The sequence below is a fragment of the Helianthus annuus genome, chromosome 14 (assembly GCF_002127325.2).
Source record: "Helianthus annuus cultivar XRQ/B chromosome 14, HanXRQr2.0-SUNRISE, whole genome shotgun sequence".
NCBI classification, from domain to species: domain Eukaryota; kingdom Viridiplantae; phylum Streptophyta; class Magnoliopsida; order Asterales; family Asteraceae; genus Helianthus; species Helianthus annuus.
In genome coordinates, this window is record NC_035446.2 from 144,447,294 (window position 1) to 144,467,223 (window position 19,930).

General features: G+C 37.0%; 3 protein-coding genes across 3 annotated transcripts; all 3 read right to left on the bottom strand.

Annotated features, from left to right (window-relative positions):
* Window positions 1-380: 380 nt before the first annotated feature.
* Window positions 381-5,132, bottom strand: LOC110904122 (flocculation protein FLO11). The gene is made up of 2 exons (XM_022149943.2): window positions 2,047-5,132; window positions 381-627 (listed from the first exon to the last, which is right to left on the bottom strand). Exons 1-2 carry the CDS (start codon window positions 2,729-2,731, stop codon window positions 614-616), a joined length of 699 nt encoding a protein of 232 aa, XP_022005635.1. The 5' UTR covers window positions 2,732-5,132; the 3' UTR covers window positions 381-613.
* Window positions 5,133-12,064: 6,932 nt separating this feature from the next.
* On the bottom strand, window positions 12,065-16,093 carry LOC110904123 (protein SIEVE ELEMENT OCCLUSION B). Its single transcript, XM_022149944.2, has 7 exons — window positions 15,392-16,093; window positions 15,138-15,281; window positions 14,586-15,034; window positions 14,381-14,496; window positions 13,602-13,744; window positions 13,029-13,520; window positions 12,065-12,944 (listed from the first exon to the last, which is right to left on the bottom strand). The coding sequence occupies exons 1-7, from the start codon at window positions 15,995-15,997 to the stop codon at window positions 12,303-12,305; spliced, it is 2,592 nt and encodes an 863-aa protein (XP_022005636.1). The 5' UTR covers window positions 15,998-16,093; the 3' UTR covers window positions 12,065-12,302.
* A 1,086-nt stretch (window positions 16,094-17,179) lies between these two features.
* LOC110904124 (28 kDa ribonucleoprotein, chloroplastic) lies at window positions 17,180-19,464 on the bottom strand. The gene is made up of 4 exons (XM_022149945.2): window positions 19,040-19,464; window positions 18,835-18,936; window positions 17,880-18,155; window positions 17,180-17,424 (listed from the first exon to the last, which is right to left on the bottom strand). Exons 1-4 carry the CDS (start codon window positions 19,388-19,390, stop codon window positions 17,359-17,361), a joined length of 795 nt encoding a protein of 264 aa, XP_022005637.1. The 5' UTR covers window positions 19,391-19,464; the 3' UTR covers window positions 17,180-17,358.
* Window positions 19,465-19,930: the final 466 nt, after the last annotated feature.

Here is a 19,930-nt window from a genome sequence, read left to right on the forward strand (position 1 = left end):
GCTTAGTAATACACAAAATTACAAATTTACAAAAAAAAAAAAAACAGATGTATATAAAATAATCACATTTAAAAATACTCAGTTAATTTCTTTATTTTTTTTAATTATAGAATAAAATACTTATTTAGTATAGATTATGACACAAAACACATTTCTATGTTTTTAAAATAAACATATCAAAACAAACACAACCTAATTAGCTAACGAGTTTTCAGGTACAACAAAAATTGACTCAAACCTTTTTCTATGATTTCGTGTAGGCTTGTCTTGTATCAGATACTCGCACCAAGTTTTAATGAGTTAAAATAAGAGAGTCTGGTGTTGGACAAGTAGAACCCTAGAGGTCTTTGTTTGAAACAAAGGACTTATGCATAAAAATACGATCCAAATGTTAAAATTTATATAAAAAATACTTACTTATAATCGATTTATAAGTAAACGGTTTAAATACTAAATAGTCTTTAGAAATTGCTTTTTGGATATTTGTTTTAGTTAATCTTTCTCGATCTAAATTTTGTGTTTTTCCTCTAAATAGAAAACGGTGGTGAAGTAGATCTAGCTATTGGCCGTCAATCATGCATGGGTGGATAGAAGAAACAGTCACTTTAATATTCTACCCCTTCCGACCTGCAAAATAAACAAAAATAAGTTATTTTCTATTCAATATCCAAAATTTATTAAATGAAACAAACTAATATAATATATTAACAACACAAACAAACGTAACAGGGTCATGTAAGACTATTGTCATGAGAATATGAATTTTTGACACGATACGAGTCTAACATGAAATTCATATGTTTGCATTTAGTCTAAATGAGTTTGAGTTAGTTCTGAGTCGAATACGTGAACACGTGTAGCTAAAAGGATCGTGTTCGAGTCAACCTAGCGGCTTCACAGTTAACCCATTGAAAGGGTTGTGTTCATTTCATTTTTTGAATACATATATCATGTGTGTGTTCATGTGTGTGACACAACTTTTGTTTTCATGTTGGGTTCGACCCACGAACACGACCGCTTAAACAACCCTACACGAGATGTGCTCCCTAAATGATGTGAGTTCGAGTTTCATATAACCTAAATTATTATTTAGAAATTTAGTGAATTATAAGACCTATGCATTTAGTCAGCTCAATTTAAAACACAATTCATTATTTAGCTTTAACATTAAACGGTAAGTTTTTTAAAGTATTTTTTTAATAAATTTATTCAATTACTCGTAATAATTAATAACATTATTTTACTACTAAACTACACATTTTATCCAACACATTGGCCAAAATCCTTTAATCATTACTATTATCAATGTTCTACATACAATCTTAGACTACACGGTGTGAGGGAGCGCCACGTGTCTACCACAAAAACCATGAGGTGGTGGGGCGTGGTGAAGGGGACTTGAACTCTCTCTCTCTCTCTCTCTCTCTCTATATATATATATATATATATATATATATATATATATATATATAATATTAACACAAACAACAACCACATTCAAACAAATAACATCCAATCACTGTCTCTTTCTCTCTCTACAACAACCAATCACCACCATTCATATCACCTTCATCTCCACCCCCACGCCCAGCCTCTTCTTCAAGTCCCTTGCCCCACACCGTCTCCACACCACCATACAAGGTGGTGTTGGAGGCATGGAAGGGGTTCAACCCCCTCCCCCACGCCTCCACACCGGATGGTCTTAAAATAGGCCCTAAAATGCACGAAATACCAAGTAAAAACAATACATAAGGTGAAACAGCATATCTTAAGTTTATTTACAAGTATTTATTTGATGATTGTATCCATGCTTGTATATCAAAGATGCCCATTTCCTTTCATTGGCGTTAACCATCTCATGGCATAAAATCAAAAAGACTTGTAACAAATAGTGTAATGCATAAGCAGAAAAGGTGGAATATATAAAAGAGCACACCAACATTGGGTTTTTAAGTAGATAATATATGTGTTTCCGTCCTAATAAAAATGTAAAATCATAAATCGTTCTACCATCTATGACATTCATAATCTTGAAGAGAATCAAACCTGCAATAGCAGCAACACCGGAGTCGATAGCGGCCTTCAACATCTCGGCAGCCTTCAACCCTCCAACTTCATCTTCTTCAGATTCTTTAGACTTTTTAGACGCTGGTGCATCATCATCATCATCATCGTCATCAGCATCAGAACTCGGCGCAGCATCAGAACTAGGCGCATTAGCAGCGGATTCTGGTGCGTCAGAGGATACCGGTGCAATAGAGGATTCTGGTGCGTCAGAAGATATCGGTGCAATAGAGGATTCTGGTGCGTCAGAGGATGCCGGTGCAATAGAGGATTCTGGTGCGTCAGAGGATACCGGTGCAATAGAAGATTCTGGTGCGTCAGAGGATTCTGGTGCTTCGGAGGATTCTGGTGCATCAGAAGATATCGGTGCATCAGAGGATTCTGGTGCATCAGAAGATATCGGTGCAGCAGCTGAGTCATCAGCAGATGGACTAGGGGATGAAACGTCATCGTTTGAGGATGATGGGGATGGGGAAGAGGCGGGTGAGGAATCCTCTAATGAAGACGGGGAGTCAGATGAAGGGCCTGCGGCTGGCGATGGTGTTGCGCCCTCATCAGAAGCCTTTGGTGGTGACGCTTTGGGGGAGTCTGCTGGTGCAAGGGAAGCCGTGACAGCACTGATAACGGCAATGGAAACTAGAACGAGAATGAGCAATTGGCGACCCATAATGCACAAAAGTTGGATTATTTGATTTGAAATAAGAAAGTTTTATTTAAATTGTGGAAAATTGCATTGAGAAACAATGCTTATTGAAATGATGTAATGTGGACGAAAAATGATTGAAACTTTTTTGTATAGTGAGATGAGGAGAAATATGTGTGAGGTGTAGATACAAATTAGGGAGAGAATAATGGAATTCTTTTAAGGTTCTTATTAACCAATTCAAACTACTCTCAATATAGTAAATAAACCACGAGTTTTCAATGGATGAACCTTCTTAGGGCATATAAGGGTGCACGGGGTGTATTCGGTGAGTGCATTCGGTGACCACATTCACCTAAGGGGAACACCGCCGCCATCCCTTAGGTGAGTGGTTTAGGGGAGTGAAATGGGTGGGGATTCACCGAAGAGAGGGGGAGGAGAGAGGGAGGAGAGAGGATGAGTGGACCAATGAGAGATTTTCTTGCTTTTTTTTTTTTTAATAAAAAACCAAGTCATCTAAAAGGGGAGTGCCGCCATCAATTTAGGGTGTTAGGGGAGTTTAAGAGGGGAGTTGACATGGCACACGAGTATTGGTTTGGCGTAAGAGAGGGGACTCACCTCTTAGGTGAGCACCCCTTACACCCTAAGATACCACAAAAGACCAACAACCAACTATTCTTTGACCTAAAGGTGGCGGTTGCTAAACTTTTGGGTTGAATCGCTAAGAACACAATTTTTTTACTGTTCATGAATATAATACATATAAATAATAACTGTATATTTAAAAAATTAAAAAAATATATATTGAACCGTTAACATGGCCGGTTCCAGGTTCTAAACGGTTGCCAGACCTTTTAAAACCGTCAAAACCGAATCGTATAAATCGCAAACCAGGCTACTTGTCTCGGTTTCATATGATATGATTTGACATATTTATCTTTGCTTGATCCACATTTCTAGTTGTACCTTAATGATTAGGACTCTTGTTCAGAAAGAAAATAAAACAAAAATCTTTCTACATGTACTCTACAAAATAAGTTTGAAGGCGAGTTCGTATCACGTTGTCCGGCATGGTTTCAGAGGCATGTGTTATGCGTCTTTGATTTCATATCTTCTTGTTAATCTATATCTTATGAAAACGAAACTCTCTCTTTCTTTTTATAGGCTAACAAGAAGATATGAAATCAAAGACGCAGAACATATACCTCTAAAACCATGCCAGACAACTTGATCTAGCAACTATATCAACCGTCTTATCATATCTACATATATACGAACTAGCCTTCAAGCAAAGATAAATACGTCAAATCATATCATATCATATCAAAACACTCCTAAGAACTCCAAAAAACAGAACAAAAAAGGCACCAATTTAAACCATTAAGCCCTTCCAATTCAAGCAATAAAACTTAATCTTTATGTGAACTAAAATCACACAAGAACTTTACACGAACTGAAACAGGCACATAAAGATTTATAGTTTGACTATTAGATAGAACAGGGGACTTAGATATTGATGTTTAAACTCACAACCTAAGGGTTCTAGAGATAACAAACGGTCACTTGTAATCAAATAAACTATATAACCCATTTGATTCAAGCAATGAACACAAAAATTAGGTCCTGCAAAAGAAAATTCTCACGAGACTAAAATTGATTAAAAAAACTAACTGCACATTCCAAAAATGAAAAATAAATATATATAACGACTGAATGGTTTACATGGCCGGTTCCAGTTCCAAACAGTTGCAGGACCTTTAAACCGAATCATACAAATCGCAAACCAGCCTACTGTTTTCGGTTTCATATGATCTGATTTGACATATTTATCTGTGTTTGATGACCTTCATTTCAAGTTGTACCTTATTGATCTTAGGACTCCTATTAAGATAAAAAAAAAAAAAAACAAATATATTTCTTCATGTACACTACAAAATAAGTTCGTATTTATGTAGATGATAATACGGTTGATATAGTTGCTAGATCAAGTTGTCCGGCATGGTTCTGCGTCTTTGATTCCATATCTTATTGTTAATCTATATCCTATGAAAACAAGAAGCATAACATATACCTCTAAAATCATGTCGGACAACATTATCTAACAACTATATCATTTGAGTTATCATCTACATATATACGCCCCGGTTGAGGTGTGCGCATATAATGTATATATGTGTGGGTTCTCAGGGGGCAAAAGTGAAATTGCACTAATATTAAAGTTATTTTTACTAATTTCGTGAAAATAATGTTAAAAGCGGTGGACGGTTAATCATGCATCATGTGGTGGCGTTGATAGCCAAAAGACAAGGGGTTACATGCACTAATTCGCCAAGTGTTATGTGCCTTATGTCCAAGGCTTGATGCAAAACTACTATCGAGCCAAGGGTCTCATTGGAAGCAGCCTCTCTATTCCTATGGGGTAGAGGTAAGGTTGTCTACATCTTACCCTCCTCAGACCCTACCTTAGCTTTGCTATTGGTGGGATTTAGTGATTTACTGAGTATGATGATGATGATGATGATGATGATGATGATATATACAAACTCGCCTTCAAACGTGGTTTGAAATACACATGAAGAAAGATTTTGTGTTTTTTTTTCTGAACCATAGTTGTTAATGGCGAATAGCGATAAGGTACTTATATGCTACATAGCAAGTAGCAATAGATAGCGGGCGCTATTTTATAAATAGCGATACACTAGAAAAAGAATCAAATTTTATTATATGTATATTATATCAAAACACACTGGTATATACGCTATTTTACGTGTATATTTAACAAAAACCTAAAATCCAACTATCTTATAGCTATAATTAATCGCTATTTATATTTAAAAAAATAACTAAAATCCCGCTATTTATTGCTACGTACCATGTGGCGACCTTCGACCTATTCGCTGCAGCGACCGCTAGTCCCCTGGTGATAACTATGTTTGAACAAGAGTCCTAAGATCAATAAGGTACACAACAAGAAACGACAGGCATCAGGCAAAGAAAAATTTATCAAATAATATCAAATCATATCAAAACACCACTAAAAACTCCAAAAATCAGAACAAAAAGCCACCAATTCAAACCAATGAGCCCTTCCAATTCAAGCAATGAACACTAAATTTGACCCCAAAACTTAATCCTTAATCAAACAAGAACATTACATGAACTAAAATAGGCACATAAAGGAAGTTTCTTTTTAATTCCCAAAGAAGACCCCATGAGATCAATTCATAGTTTGGCTATTAATAGTTTGACACTGATGTTTGAACTCACAACACAACCTAAGGGTTCTAGACAAAGGGTCAGTTGAAAATTGAAATCAAACAAATTATTAAACTCGTTGAATTCTAGCAATGAAGAGTTGAAGACCAAAAGTAGATCCTGTAAAAGAAACCCTCACCAGACAGAAATAATTTAGAAAAAAAAAACTAAGTTTTCCTCCTGAGACGCTTTCTGAGCTTCTTCAACTTGTGCTTGTTCATCTTCTTCTTCCTCTTCTTCTTCACACTGTCAGCCCAAATCCCTGCTTCATCAACAATGTCTTCTTCTTCTTCTGGTACAACAGATTGATAAGAAATTGGGTTCAGAAAAGTCCCAAATGAGAAACTGGGGTAAACAGTTGGAGAATCAGTTGTTATGGGTAGGTTGTTGAAGAAGGGGATGGGGTCGGGTTTGGGATGGGATAAGTGGGTGGGTGAGGAGAGAATTCGTTTGTTGAGATCTGTGATTAGGGTTTTGGTCAGTGATTGCTTTCTGACGAGCCTTTGGAGAAAGGAAGCCATTGATGAGAGGTAGAAAATGAAAACATAAGAATGGATCTGTGGTACCTGGTATTGTTATTTGCTGCTTAGGGTTTTAGCGAGTTTTAAATTTGGTACATAAGAAGGGAAAAAAAGTTAAAAATAATATTTTGTATACGAATGGGAGTAAGATCAAGTACAAACCACATTTTGTATACAAATTGTAAAAACCATTTAAAAAATGTTATGTGACATCCAACTAATTATAGATAAATGGTAAAATGATAACCTAAATAATATCAATTATCTTTAATTTCTTATAATTATGCTAACAACAATTAATTATTTATTTGGATCTTCCTTTTGTTTTCAATGTGCTGATAAAAAAAAGTGTTGATATCATTTCAAATATGTGCTAAAATCAATTATTTTGATTAATTTTCATGTGCTAATATTATTCAAAAGTGCTACTTTTATGTATGCATTATTTTAGTATGTGCTAATTTAACTTTCTTTAAGTGCTAGGATATGTTCTTACGGGTTGTAGGATAAATATGGTTTGTACCGGAACCAACCCCTACGAATAGATATGGCCGGCTAGTGTGGGATGGCGTCCCCTTCCACGTCAGCTTGTTCACGCTTGGCATATCACCTAGGGGACGCCAAAGGCGGGTTTGTGTGTGGCTTAACGAGCGCTAAGGGTGGGTTTGTGTTGGCAGGGTTGACCACCAATCAAAAGCCTCCATTTGGAGGGGTGGCGCCAACCCACACCCTCTAGCCTAAGTAACCGGTTTTTCTTGTCCGTGTTCGTTTATGTTGTTTCATTAACATTCTAAACAAATGCAAATTAACAGAATGAACGAGCACATATAGATAGATTGTAACACCTCGTAAAATCACGTCCAATAACGTATGGACACGTGTCATGAGTCTTAAAACGTGTAAAGAACTGATTTAGAGGGACTGAAGTTGACAAACAAGGGATCTACGTGTGTAAAAGGATTCAAAATGTCATAAATGAATAAACGTACCCTTATATAACCCTACACGACGTTTATACCCTTAAACGAATAATTCATGGATCATACGAAGCTAATTGTGGAAGAAAGTGAGAAATTACAAACTACAGGGGTTAAATGTGTCAACATGTTTAAAGTATACCTCTGAGTGACCTTTTTAGCGAACCCGAAGCTTTGTAATGATTAATTATGCTCACGAGAATAAGTGATAAAAATTTCACAAGGTTTGATAAAGTATGAGAAAGTTATGACAATATTCGTATACGAGGGGTCAAAAGCGTCAACGTTGAAATTTAAGGCCTTACGGGTGATCACAAAGTTAACCGAGGACTTAACGGTGTTTGGTTATGCCTTGGAGCCCTTAAAAGTAAAGTTAGAGGGTTGAAAATGCAATAAACAAAGTTAAAACCATGTTTGGAAGGACCAGGGGCTGAAATGTAATTAGCTGAAACTTGTTTGGCTGGTTACCTACTTGCTAGCGTAGCGCGAGCAACTCCCCCTTTTGTCGTAGCGCTACGCAAGGACCTTAGCTGGGCAGAAATCATGTACACCTGCAAGTTCAGCAGGTTAAAACGACTTAGAAGCCTTGTATTCTATTCTAGGGGCTTGTTTGATGGGTTTTCAAGCTTAGGGACACTTGTAAATGATCAAGGAACATCTATAGACTATTGTGGAATGATCTTGTTGCATCTAAAGTGCTATATAAGGAGTTCTAAGTTGCAACACTTGGACTTGCACTTGGAAACCTTCATAACCCAAATTTTGGAGATTCCTGGAGCTCAAGACCTCTTCCTAGTGATCATTAGTCGTGCTTAGGACCTTTGTACGTGTCCTTAACCTTCCTTAATTCAGTTTTGCATAGTTTATTAGCATTTAGTCAAACCGTCGTAATTAAGGTTTGACTTCGTCATTAATCTTAATTGCTCCATTCAAATTTCATTTTGAAGGTACCTATGAGTTGGTAATTATGTGGGCATTAAACCCTTAAAAGGTCACCCTCTGATTCTCACTCTAATTAGGTCAATTGTCGAGTCAAACTTGATTATAAAAAGTCAACAGAAAGCTCATTTTCGAATAAATGCATAATTAGCAATGTAGAAGCTGTGCAACCTGTTTTGACATTAATATAACTTGGTAATTAATGTAAGAACATGTCTAAACATTTTCAACTCGACAATTTTTAGTTTAGGCTCGGTTCGGGACCGAAAGTCGCATAGTTTGACTTATGCTTTGACTTTCAGTTCTGACCCGTTTGAGCATGATTTAGGAATGCCTTAGAACTTTATTAGGACCAAGTTACCTATAAGTATAACCCTCTAAGATTATACAACTTGGTTCATTAGTTATCCGATTCATATGCATGATTCCGTTAAATGCTTAAATGTTGACTATTATGCCCTTATCATCTTAAAATGTGATTTTTGATAAAGTGAAAGAATAGAAACCTTCACTACTGATTTGTAGACTTGTCCCTAAAATTTGACATCAGTTTGAGGTCTAGATTAGGAGTTATGCTCGTTAGCGTAATTAGAAAGTTTTTTAGTAATTAAACCGAATAATTAGCATATAGCCTATCTAAACCTAATTTTTGATACCTAACTTATTACCCACTGATGTAATATAATATTTTGGGATTTTTGAAGATTTTTATTTATTTTTAGGCTGAGCATAACATAGAGTTCTAAGCTTAATTCGGTAATTGCCGGTTTTGCCCTTTTGGGCTATAAAATGAGTTTTACAAATCCTTTTGACCCCAAACCTTTTTCTACTAATCTAATATGATAAATAAAGTATTTTGAGCCTTCTGTATTTGATTTATACTTTGCTCAGGTAAATACCCTTAACTTATTTTCCCTATACGGGCTTGGGATACGATACTATAAAAGTACCGCTTGGTCGGGTGTATGTAGTCATTTAAATCGTATTGTGATTGATGTATTTACATAACCTGTTTGATATGTATTATTTCGTGTATGGCCCTTGGGGGTTAAATGACCATGTCCCGGATATTCTTGGCATCATTCAAAGAAATGGCCACGACCTAGGCACGGGGTGTAGGCGTATACCTGACAGATGCATTATGTAAAAACTGGTATCCCACTATAAGGTGTCGACCTTGTGGGCATTATACCTGTGGCGTGTCAGTTAACTTAAGTCCGGCCTTACAAACCGGCCCTAATGGACGACAAATGAGTAAAACTGTATACAAGATTATTTTGAATAATTGTCCCAAGTTATAAAATATTTTTGCCGAAGTGCATTCAAATAAATTTTCAAACTCTTTTCAAAATGAGTCAGTTAAGTTGTATTTACCAGTGCAAACTGACGTATTTTCCAAAAAAGCTAAGTGCAGGTACTAAACGAAATAGGCTGGCTACTCCAGGCATCATTACTCAAGTCTCGCAAGCTTTAGATGTCAAAGTCTGTTGAACAGTTTTCCTTTTTATTTGATCCGCCTGTGGATCCGTTTCGACTGTTTTGTGATACTTAAACATTACAATTTATTCAGTTGAAATGAATCTATCTCTTTTGCTTCCGCTGTGCATTTATATGTTGTGTTGTTTGACTATGATGATATCAATTACGTCACGATACTCCCTACCGGGCCCACCGGTGACACGTGGAAAATAGGGGTGTGACATAGATACTCGAACAAACATGAACAATTAAACGAACGAATATTTTGTAAAAGAACAGAACAAACACAGACAATGAACTAAAGGATTTTCTTATTCAGGTTCATTCATTAATATTTTAAACGAATACAAGTGAACATAATGGACGAATACAAACAAATAAGATATCGGCAGTCATTTTGGACAAAAAATTAAACCTAAGTATTCAATTAGCGATGATTTCTGAATGTTATTACCAGTTATAACTTATAAGTATCAAGAATGGGCGTGAAGACTAAAGGCTAAAGAATAGGCTGAGATCTTATTGATAAGGTGATGGATTGATAGGCTTAAACGGCTAAATAGATTGAATGAATATATAAACGAACAAACTTAAATGGACGTAAATGAACGAGTATAAACGATTAAGGGAAGCCTACATAAACATAAATGAATAAAAGATATATGTGTTCATGTTCCTTCTTTCAGTTAGATGAACATTTTTTTGTTCGTTTACTAAATAACGAACATAAACGAACTTCATGTTGTGCGAGTCACTAAACGTTTGGTCCGTTTGCAAGCCTAATCAGAAGTTGACAATACGCATGTTTCGATTTGCCGTTTTTAATTATTGAATTCGAACATGTCTCATATATATGTTTGTGTAAAAACCGTTAACTTTAATCGTAACACACTTGCATTACCTAACTTAAACACAACTCATTTCACATTTTTATCTAAACAAGTCAAACCGATAAACAGGTGGTTAACAAGTTGTGGCAGACCGGTCATAAATAGCCAAATAGGAAGGTAGGTCGAGTGGCAATGAAGGATTTGAGCTAGTGCCACTTTTGGTGGATTAAGAATATGAAGAATTTGAGCTAGGCCTTGTGCAAGGTTGCCGGTTCAAATCATGAGCCCACCCGGGTTTTCGTCCCACCATATGTTACGCCAGAGAGTTCTGCTCTTGTGGTGGCACAACGACTGTCAAGTGGCAGCCGACGGTATGGTTTCCCGGGGAAACGCCCAAGCCAAACTTTGAAGATAGCGTGGGCCCGGTTAAGACAATATAGTCTGGCGGAGTAGAGCAACGGGGCTCTCCAATTTGGGGGGTGCGATTGCCAAACACAAGAAAGTCGCCGCTAAGACCATGTGTAGTGGTGAACAAAAATAATGCCCCCACCATGGGGCATTATCCGACACGTGGCATCCTAGTCAGCGTTGGGCATTATAGCAAAAATGGCGTAGTGGGGCATTATTCCAATAACCCCCATGCAATCAATAAATAATTATTATTTTTTATAGAGAAAAGAATTTAAAAAAAAAAGCAAATGGATAATGCAAGACCCCACCATGTGGCCTGACCTTCTTCTCCCATTGGCCAATGCAAGAATCACGCCAAAAGCAAATGGATATTGCAGCGTTTTCCTCATCACGCCAAAAGCAAATTTCTGAAATTTTTTTTAAAAATAACGCCTAGTGTAATGGTGCTTTGGGTGTTTTCGGGCGTTTTTTTGAATTTTTTAAAAAAAAAACGCCCCACTACGGATGCTCTAAAAGAAAAAAAAAACCTTGGTAAATGAATCGAAATGTGAAATATTGTGCCGTGGTATTTGTGAAATTTTAAAAGTTCAAATCCATTCCTGTTCTCCAGGCTAGTAGTATCTTCTCTCTATTTCTGTTTTCTGAATCTTTGATTTCCAAATCAATTTTTGTTTGATCATATTCATAAAACATAAAAAAAGTTACAATTTAGGTATTAACTGCAGCACTTGGTGTTCTATTTTTATTTATTGAGTTAACTTAACTCAAATCATCATGACAATGCTTTCAACCCACATTGTTGTCGAGTTCAATATATTTGATGAGACTTGTTATGAAAGGATACCAATTTTGTTTAATGTCAAATCCTCAAGGTCAATACTTTTGTTGATCCTCTTTGTACATGTATGAATGGAGATAATAAATGTGATATGCTAAAATCGTTAGTTACCTCAATGGAAATAAGGTTTATTATTAAAATTCATAAATATTTTATTACATCAATCAAAAGGAGATCCATCCAACTCATACAGAAGTATAGACCCACCATATTACACTCAGGTAAACACAATTACACTCTTCACACACTCATACAGCAGCATAACAGAAACAATCACATGCTGCTGTTTATTCACTTAGTAATAAATAGTACTAGCATCATAGGCTGCGGGTTGATATTACTCGATCAGTAGGGTTCAAGAAGGCCGGTTTGGTCATGGCAACAGATAAAAGCAATGTGTTTCTCCATCATCCGATGGCACTCAGGGCAGCGCATGCCTTCGGGAATTCTACCTGCTGCATGGGGAAACTCAAAGCGGCAGCAGTTATTTGCTGCAACATGAAGCTTATCATGGTACTCTTTAAACGACAAATTGAAACCCCTAGTACTGATGTGTTCTTTCCATAGGTCATAGTCAGCAGGGGTTTGCAACATGGTGGTGCCGTGACCATTCGTCAGAATCGTTGATCCTTGGCAAAGCAAAGCCCATGATCCGTTCTTGTCGTAACTGAGTAGCTTCTTGATCTGCAGCATTATCGGGTCTTGATCGTCAGCCCGTTTGAGTTGGATCTTGGAATACAACATGCTCTCTAATCGGGTCCAGAAGAACCAGATCAGGGTGGTGTCTTGCCAGCAGTAACTTAGCTTTTCCACGTTAATGGTGGCGATCGCCTTTCGTACGTTTTCTCTTTTCTTGCTCTTTCCAACGTATGCCATCTCTAGTGGGATGCCTGCAGCCGAAGCCATGGCCCGTGCACTTCTTGTGAATTTGCGAATCCACTCAAGGTCGTCCCCGCCATACAAGAAGATGTATTTGTTATCTCTTACCTAAACGGTAATCCAATTATTTTATAAAATATACATGAAATAAATTCTATAACTGATAAGCTAGAATGGTAAATGCTGACTGACCCAATCGAGTATGGTCGGGTCCATGCCACTGACTAGCAACTCTAGCCTCCACGTTTCTTCCCTCCACAAAGCTTCCTCTCTAGCAGTGGTGAACGGGAAGGCGGTGCTTCCCCAAATCCACATCATGTGCAATGCATTCGGGCTCAACTCTCTTCCTTGTGGGTCCAACACGACAAGGATAGGCCTGCTCCTAAAGTGCCACCTGTCACCAATGGACTTCTTCACCGCCCTGTCGATATTTGAAGGGTGGTACACTGAGTACCATGGCATATTATTCCTCATCTCCTCAAATTGCATGTGCATAGCTTCAGTGTACTCAACATAGGGGTCCACAATAGGGACCCACACCACGTCATACAAAGAATCGATCCTGGACCCTTGAACACGAGACTCGCTATAAATCTGCTCAAGAATCGACAGTTCATCACGTGACATGTCCAGCCCGGATATTAGCAGCAACACATTCCTTTTCCTTAGAACTTCTAAGCCTACCTGTTAATATGTAAGGTAAAAAGATGTATTAGTTTATAGATTGATATATGTAAATAACAAAATATGAATAATTGTTCAAACCCTTTTTTTAGTAGCCCCATCGAAAAGTGGCAGTGGGTCATCCCTTGAATTAAGCAAGATTTTGAGGATTTTCATGTTGTCTATATGGATTGTTTCAAATAGCTGATTGAAAGAGTTTCTGAACTCCAACTCCTTCCTGTCTCCTGCATCAACCAAACAAGTTATATCCATTTTATGTTTTGTTACAATGTAAGCCTGGCAAAACATGCAGGTCGGGTTCGGGTCAAATTGGGTCATGACTGTCGGGTATGGGTTCAAACGAACCGAGCCAAGCCCGAGCTCGAGCTCGATTAACTTAGGAGAGCTCAAGCTTGGCTCGAGCTTTGTTTTCAAAGCTCGGCTCAGGCTCGGCTCGTTTATCATCTATTAATTAATATATTAAATAAAAATTAATATAAATAAGAGACTTGTTTAGGCTCGCAAGCTCGATAAGTGAAGCTCGGGCTCGTTTACTAAACATGCTTATCTTTAGATTCGGGCTCGGCTCGTAAACAAGTTTAAATAAGCTTGGCTTGGCTCGTTTACTAGAAAACTTTAAATAAGGGGTAAATGCTATTAAATATTAATACAAACTAATGTTACACTAAGGCTCGATAAGGCTCAACGAGCCTAACGAGCTTGACATGCCAGGCTCAAGCATGGGCTTGATATATAAACGAGCTTTATTTTAGGCTCAGTAAGGCTCGGCTCGTTTCGAGCTTTTTCTCGAGCTGCTTGTGAGCCGCTCGGCCCGTTTGCACCCCTAGGTGTGATACAAGCACAAGGCGTTAAAATAATACCTATAACACGGTGGCATTCCTCCAATTGCTTCTTGAGAAACTCATGTAAGTGGTTGATCTTAAGGACTAAGGTGGATAATTCCCATGACTGCATCTCAGAGGCTGATATCCCGTACCTGAAATCATTAAACCATGTTACGATGTTATTCACCATCTTTTTTATTTAATATACATTTTCATAACACAATATGAAAGTTTCATTTACTCATGTCCCATGCTGCTGAGGCTAGTGATCTGTGCAGCACAAGCGATAATCCCTCTAACGTTCCAGTAAACTGCAGCAGGAACTGCCTGTAACGCTCTAGCCATGGCTGGAACCTCAGTAGAGACATACATAGGTGGCAGCTCCTTAAATTGCATAATGCACCGAGTTAACTCGAGGACTGAGTGAATGAGTTTGTTGAGTGCATCGAATTTGGGCTTCAACGGGGCCGAATGCTCCATAATCGTTGGTACTTGTCTAAGAATAGCCATTGATTTTGCAAGTTGATTCGATGAATAAATCTGAGCTAGAAGCCAGAATTCACCATAGTTTAGAGCAAAAGCTGCAAGGATCAACGCCAGCTTCGCGTCCCAGTGGTAGTTTCCCACCTCGTGAAATAATGCAAGTGCGGTTGTGTGTCCATCCGCGCCACTTAAGCACTTGAATGACATCTATAAATTATTAAATATAGATAATTTTTTAATCACATGTTGGTCTCTAAAGAAGAAGAGAATATTAATATTAATATTAATGTATTAGTTTTTGAGTTCAAACCTCGCAAGCCAGCTTGTCGATTATGTGCGACAGTTGAATCAGAACTATACTGGTTTGCTGTGCATTGATTTGGTGTGCATTAGTTTGGTGTGCGCTGAGCTGGTGCGATTTTCCCTCCAGTTTTCCGACATCTGTATGTGCAACCTACAAAGAATTCAAAACACTCGGATCAGTACACAGAATACAAGTGTTGTTAAATGTTAATTCAGGATATATATATAAAATAATATTAATAATAATAATAATAGTAGTACCGATGAAGTAGAATCAACATCGACGGTAGCATGAATGGTGGCATATTTAAGGATTTCCTCCACAATGTGGACCAGTGGTTTGACATCAACATCAGTGCCATCAGGGAGATGAGTATCAAGTACTTGCTTCATGATAACATTGTCATCCGAAGCACTAAAAATCGAGTTTCTTTCACCTTTATTCAGTTGCTGCATCATTGGATTATGCATGGGACCCATCATCTCATGTTGTCTCGGGGTATGCATCGGGTTAATCATCGAGTTTAGCAGCGAGTTGCTCCTGGGAACCATTGGCTGCTGCTGCTGGTACATTGAGTTAGGTGACATACCCAGTAGCTGCTGTGCCACTGGGTTAATCATAGGGCCCATAAGTGGCTGCTGCTGTGCCATTGAGTTAGTCATAGGGCCCATAAGTGGCTGCTGCTGCTGTTGGTGTTGGGGGTGTTGCTGGAGTGGTTGTTGCTGCAGTTGGTTCATTGGTGAGTTGGACACCCCAGTAAAGGGGTTGGTGGTTGTTAACGGATTGGTGGCGGTTAAGAGCCGCTTTTCGGGGTTAGATGATGGTAAGTTTTTGTTGGTGCTGTAGTTGGAGAGTGATTGGTCCATTTTGGTTTAAGAATGGGTTGTTTTGTTGTGGTTTTCATTAGGCACTTGGTAGCCTTTAAATACATATTAAGAAATAGAATAAAGTGGTAAACAAAACTGAATCATCTTCCTTGCTTCAATTAGGGTCAAGAAAACCTAATGTGAATTTGAAGATTAATCTCTTTTGTGGTCTCTACTCTATTTGTTACAACATCTTTACACCTTTATCATTTGGCAGTTGTACCCTGTGCATATGCATGTGTACTCTTTTAAAATATTATGTAATCTTCCTAGACAATGTTTTTTTTTTAAATAAGAAACTCTTACCGAAAAACTCATCCAATATCCTACTAGCCAACAAGATCAGGTAAATCGCACTTTCTGCTAGTTAGGTGGCCTTCAAGAGGTTATGATAGAAAACTGGTGGAAGCAATGTTATATACTCATAAATAATTTTGTTAGTTATTTGCATAACTACAAGATCAAGAGTAGTGACAAAATCAAGAAAAAAATGGTTTTCCAATTTTTTATTTACACTAGTTTTTTTTTTTTTTTTTTTTTTTGCATGGTATAACTTTCTGTGATTCCCACCTGAAACATGTTTCAGATGTGTAAGATTCTTTGCTAATTATTTTTGTTTTGGAATATATTACAAGAAAAAGAAAAAGATGGCTTCTTATCCTGGATTACATTTGATGTTACTTAATTAAGGGTTTTAAAGAAAGTGGAAGCATATCTTCTTATTTGCTTTCATGTTTGTTCATCAATCTTAGTAGGACAGAAAGCTTGAGATAGTACAACGTCCTCAGTCAACCCAAATCATTGACTAAAGTAATTATGTTTATTCCATGAAACTATGATTATATTGAGTTTTTTTTTTTTTTTCATCGATCTTTTGAACTTCAAATCGGTCTGCATACAAATGACGCGAATGAGTTCAAATTTCACTAGGTGCATCTGAAACATGTTGCTCACATTTTTCTTGCTAAACGCTCTCCTGTAATTATGTCGTGTGTTGGTTGTTTAGCTATATATCAGCGTCGGTAGAATTCAGTTACGACAAATTACTGAATGTCTTGGTAAATGTTTTTCATGATTTGTGGACCTGAGTCGCAGTCACAGTCTTGACATGGCTTTCCGAAAATTCCCTTTTAAGATTATTTTTTTATTTATAACATATTTATCTGAATTTAACACTGAATATAAAATAGGACACAGAATGTGAACACCAGTACAAAAAAATTATGATACTTGAAAAAATATACAAGATTATTATTGAAGAACAATGACTCTAATTAACTTAAAAGAACCTACAATGATTCAAAAAATTGAAAAGGAAGCAGCTTCTCTGCAATCTTTAAGCCGATTATCCTCGTTCAAAATCAAAAGAAGCTACGCTTTGGGCGTTCCTCTGCAACATTAACCTTGATTGCCCTCCCATCCAAACTCTGCATCACATATGCAAAATTGCAAATCACCAATTCAATAAAGACAACCGCTTGCATAGACAAAAAAAAAAAAATTCACATGGACTCAACAATAGCAGAGCCGTAGGGGTGCAATGTCAACTTGTTTACTTACAAATCTTTTAAAATGGCTCGAATCGGTATATATATCTAAAGGGTGAAACGAGTCGACATGTGAAACGAATTGAAAGTCATTCAAAGTCTATTTTAATGCAAACAACGTTAAAAGTCAAAATATATACGAATCAGATTAGTATTGTAAATTTGTAATATTGTTTTTGTAATCCTATATAAGGTATTCGTTACTAAGAAAATGAACAAAAGGTTTTTAGCGGGTCTTTCTGACTCGGTCCATACTAAAAATGACTTATTTCAACCTGAACCCATGTGATTTGTTAGGAAACCCACCCGCATGGTTGAATTACTAGTTTGCATACCTGTCCATCTAAAGCGGCAATGGCATCGTTCATTTCTGTCTCACTCGCCATTGTTACAAAACCAAACCCACGTGAACGACCAGTTTCACGATCATAGATAACCCTTGCTTCAACCACCTTCCCATGTTCACTAAACGCCTGCTCAAGTTGACTACTATCCACTTGCCATGCCAGATTACCCACATATATTTTAAAAGCATTCGCTACTACTCGTCTTTCCGGTTGTGAACCTCTTGGTGCAGCTTTATTTACAGTTAGAAGCCTGCCACTTAAATCCTGTTTTCAAAACATTCCCAACATCATTTACATGCCCATTTACACATAACTTTATAGTTTATAATAGGTAATCATAGTTACATGGCAAGAACTTAAATCTTGGTCAGAGCCGTAAGAATTAACCAAAATTTGATATTCGACTCATATAAGTTGACCATTTCACAAAATTCATTAATATATATCTCCATTGCAAACTAAACTTTTCATTGTCCATTGGAAAAAGGTTGACAAATCACATTTTCATTTTGTTCATCTAGATGCACAAAAACAAATTGAGAATTTGTCAACTTTAATGCCAAAAAACATTAACACTTCAATAGAGTTATAAAAGCGTGGATTATATGAATCGGCCGACTTATAGGAGTCATCTTACCAATATTTATATCCTTATTTGATCCTTATTCTATAGAATTATACCTATAGGTGGAAGTTCATATCTCATATTATTAACTTATGAAACGATCGTGTTTCATCTCAAATCGATCAAAACAGTACTTAAGTATATGTTCTTCACTAATACTATATTCACCCTTTCAAAACACTACAATATATATTGTTTTCTTAACTTTTTTTTTCTTTTTCCCTAGTACTAAAATTTAAACTGTGTAATTATCAAACAGAAAAATACATTGAACACAAACAAGAAACTAGTCAAGAGTGACAAAAGGATAAACTTTACATAGCCACTGAATTTCTCCACAGCTTTCTCAGCTTCTTCAACTGTGCTCATTGTCACAAACCCAAACCCTCTACTCTGTTCTGTATCCCTATTATATATCACCTACAAAACACACATGTCATCAGTCCACCACTTCAAACACAAGTGACCCCCAAATCAAGAAAATCTTTAAAAAAAACATCAAAACAAATAAAGAAAACCCTACCTCAGAAATCTCAACAACTCCAGCAGAACTGAAGAGCTGGGCCAGCTTCTCACTGTCAATATCATAAGGCAAGTTGCCCACAAAAATCTTTGCATCTTCAGGTGGCTCAGAATATGATTCTTCTTCATCTTGTTCACCTTCTTGTGTGACCTGTTGGGACCAATCTGAGGTCTGGGGAGCAAAATGGGACAGTTTTGGAGATAAAGTCTTGTTTTTTTGAGAGACCCATGATGAAAGTTTAGAGATTTTGAAGGGTTTAGAAGATAAAGGGAGGTACCCAAATGTGGAGGGTATGGTAATGCATTTAGGGGTTAGTAATTGGAATGGTAGAAATGTAGTAGCAGAAGTCATAACAAGGAGGATGAGAGAGGAGATGCAGAAAGATAAGAATGGGTGCTGCAAGAAGCAAGGCCAAAGGTTATTTTCAGATTTTCATGAAGAAAGGGTGTGTGTTTTTTGTTTCTGTGTCTGTTGTGTCCCTTGTGTAATGAAATCTACCAGAGTTGGTCCCTGAAGTTTATTTCTTCAGCTTTAAACTCATGAGGGTTTGATTACACCAAATTAATCTTAGTATTACCCAATGCGAGGATTTGAACCCTAGTTTTCCAGGGGGTGTTCCTAGAATTTTAGTGGCTCAAAGCGAATTAAAAATTCGAGGCCCTTTTTAATTTTTTTAGCCTCGGAATTTCAGTTTGTATCTGACATGAAATGTATTAGGAAGAAACTTATAAAGCACTTAACCATTATATAAACTAAATGATTTCCCTAATCAAATAATGTTGGAATCTAATACATAAATCAAATCTAAGTTGGTCAAAAGAGTTTAACCTAACAAATAACAACTTACATTATGTGTGAAAGGAATTAAAACATGCTACTCATTTTAAGTAT

Excerpts from the sequence above, each read along its gene's own strand:
- LOC110904122 (XM_022149943.2), bottom strand. The coding sequence starts at position 2,731 with ATGGGTCGCCAATTGCTCATTCTCGTTCTAGTTTCCATTGCCGTTATC.
- LOC110904123 (XM_022149944.2), bottom strand. The coding sequence starts at position 15,997 with ATGGACCAATCACTCTCCAACTACAGCACCAACAAAAACTTACCATCA. Across the intron at positions 13,745-14,380 it reads GGAATGCCACCGTGTTATAG|GAGACAGGAAGGAGTTGGAG; the intron begins GTATTATTTTAA and ends TGGTTGATGCAG. Across the intron at positions 12,945-13,028 it reads ACCCGACCATACTCGATTGG|GTAAGAGATAACAAATACAT; the intron begins GTCAGTCAGCAT and ends ATTACCGTTTAG.
- LOC110904124 (XM_022149945.2), bottom strand. The coding sequence starts at position 19,390 with ATGACTTCTGCTACTACATTTCTACCATTCCAATTACTAACCCCTAAA. Across the intron at positions 18,937-19,039 it reads GAGTTGTTGAGATTTCTGAG|GTGATATATAATAGGGATAC; the intron begins GTAGGGTTTTCT and ends TGTGTTTTGTAG. Across the intron at positions 18,156-18,834 it reads TGGAGAAATTCAGTGGCTAT|GATTTAAGTGGCAGGCTTCT; the intron begins GTAAAGTTTATC and ends TTTTGAAAACAG.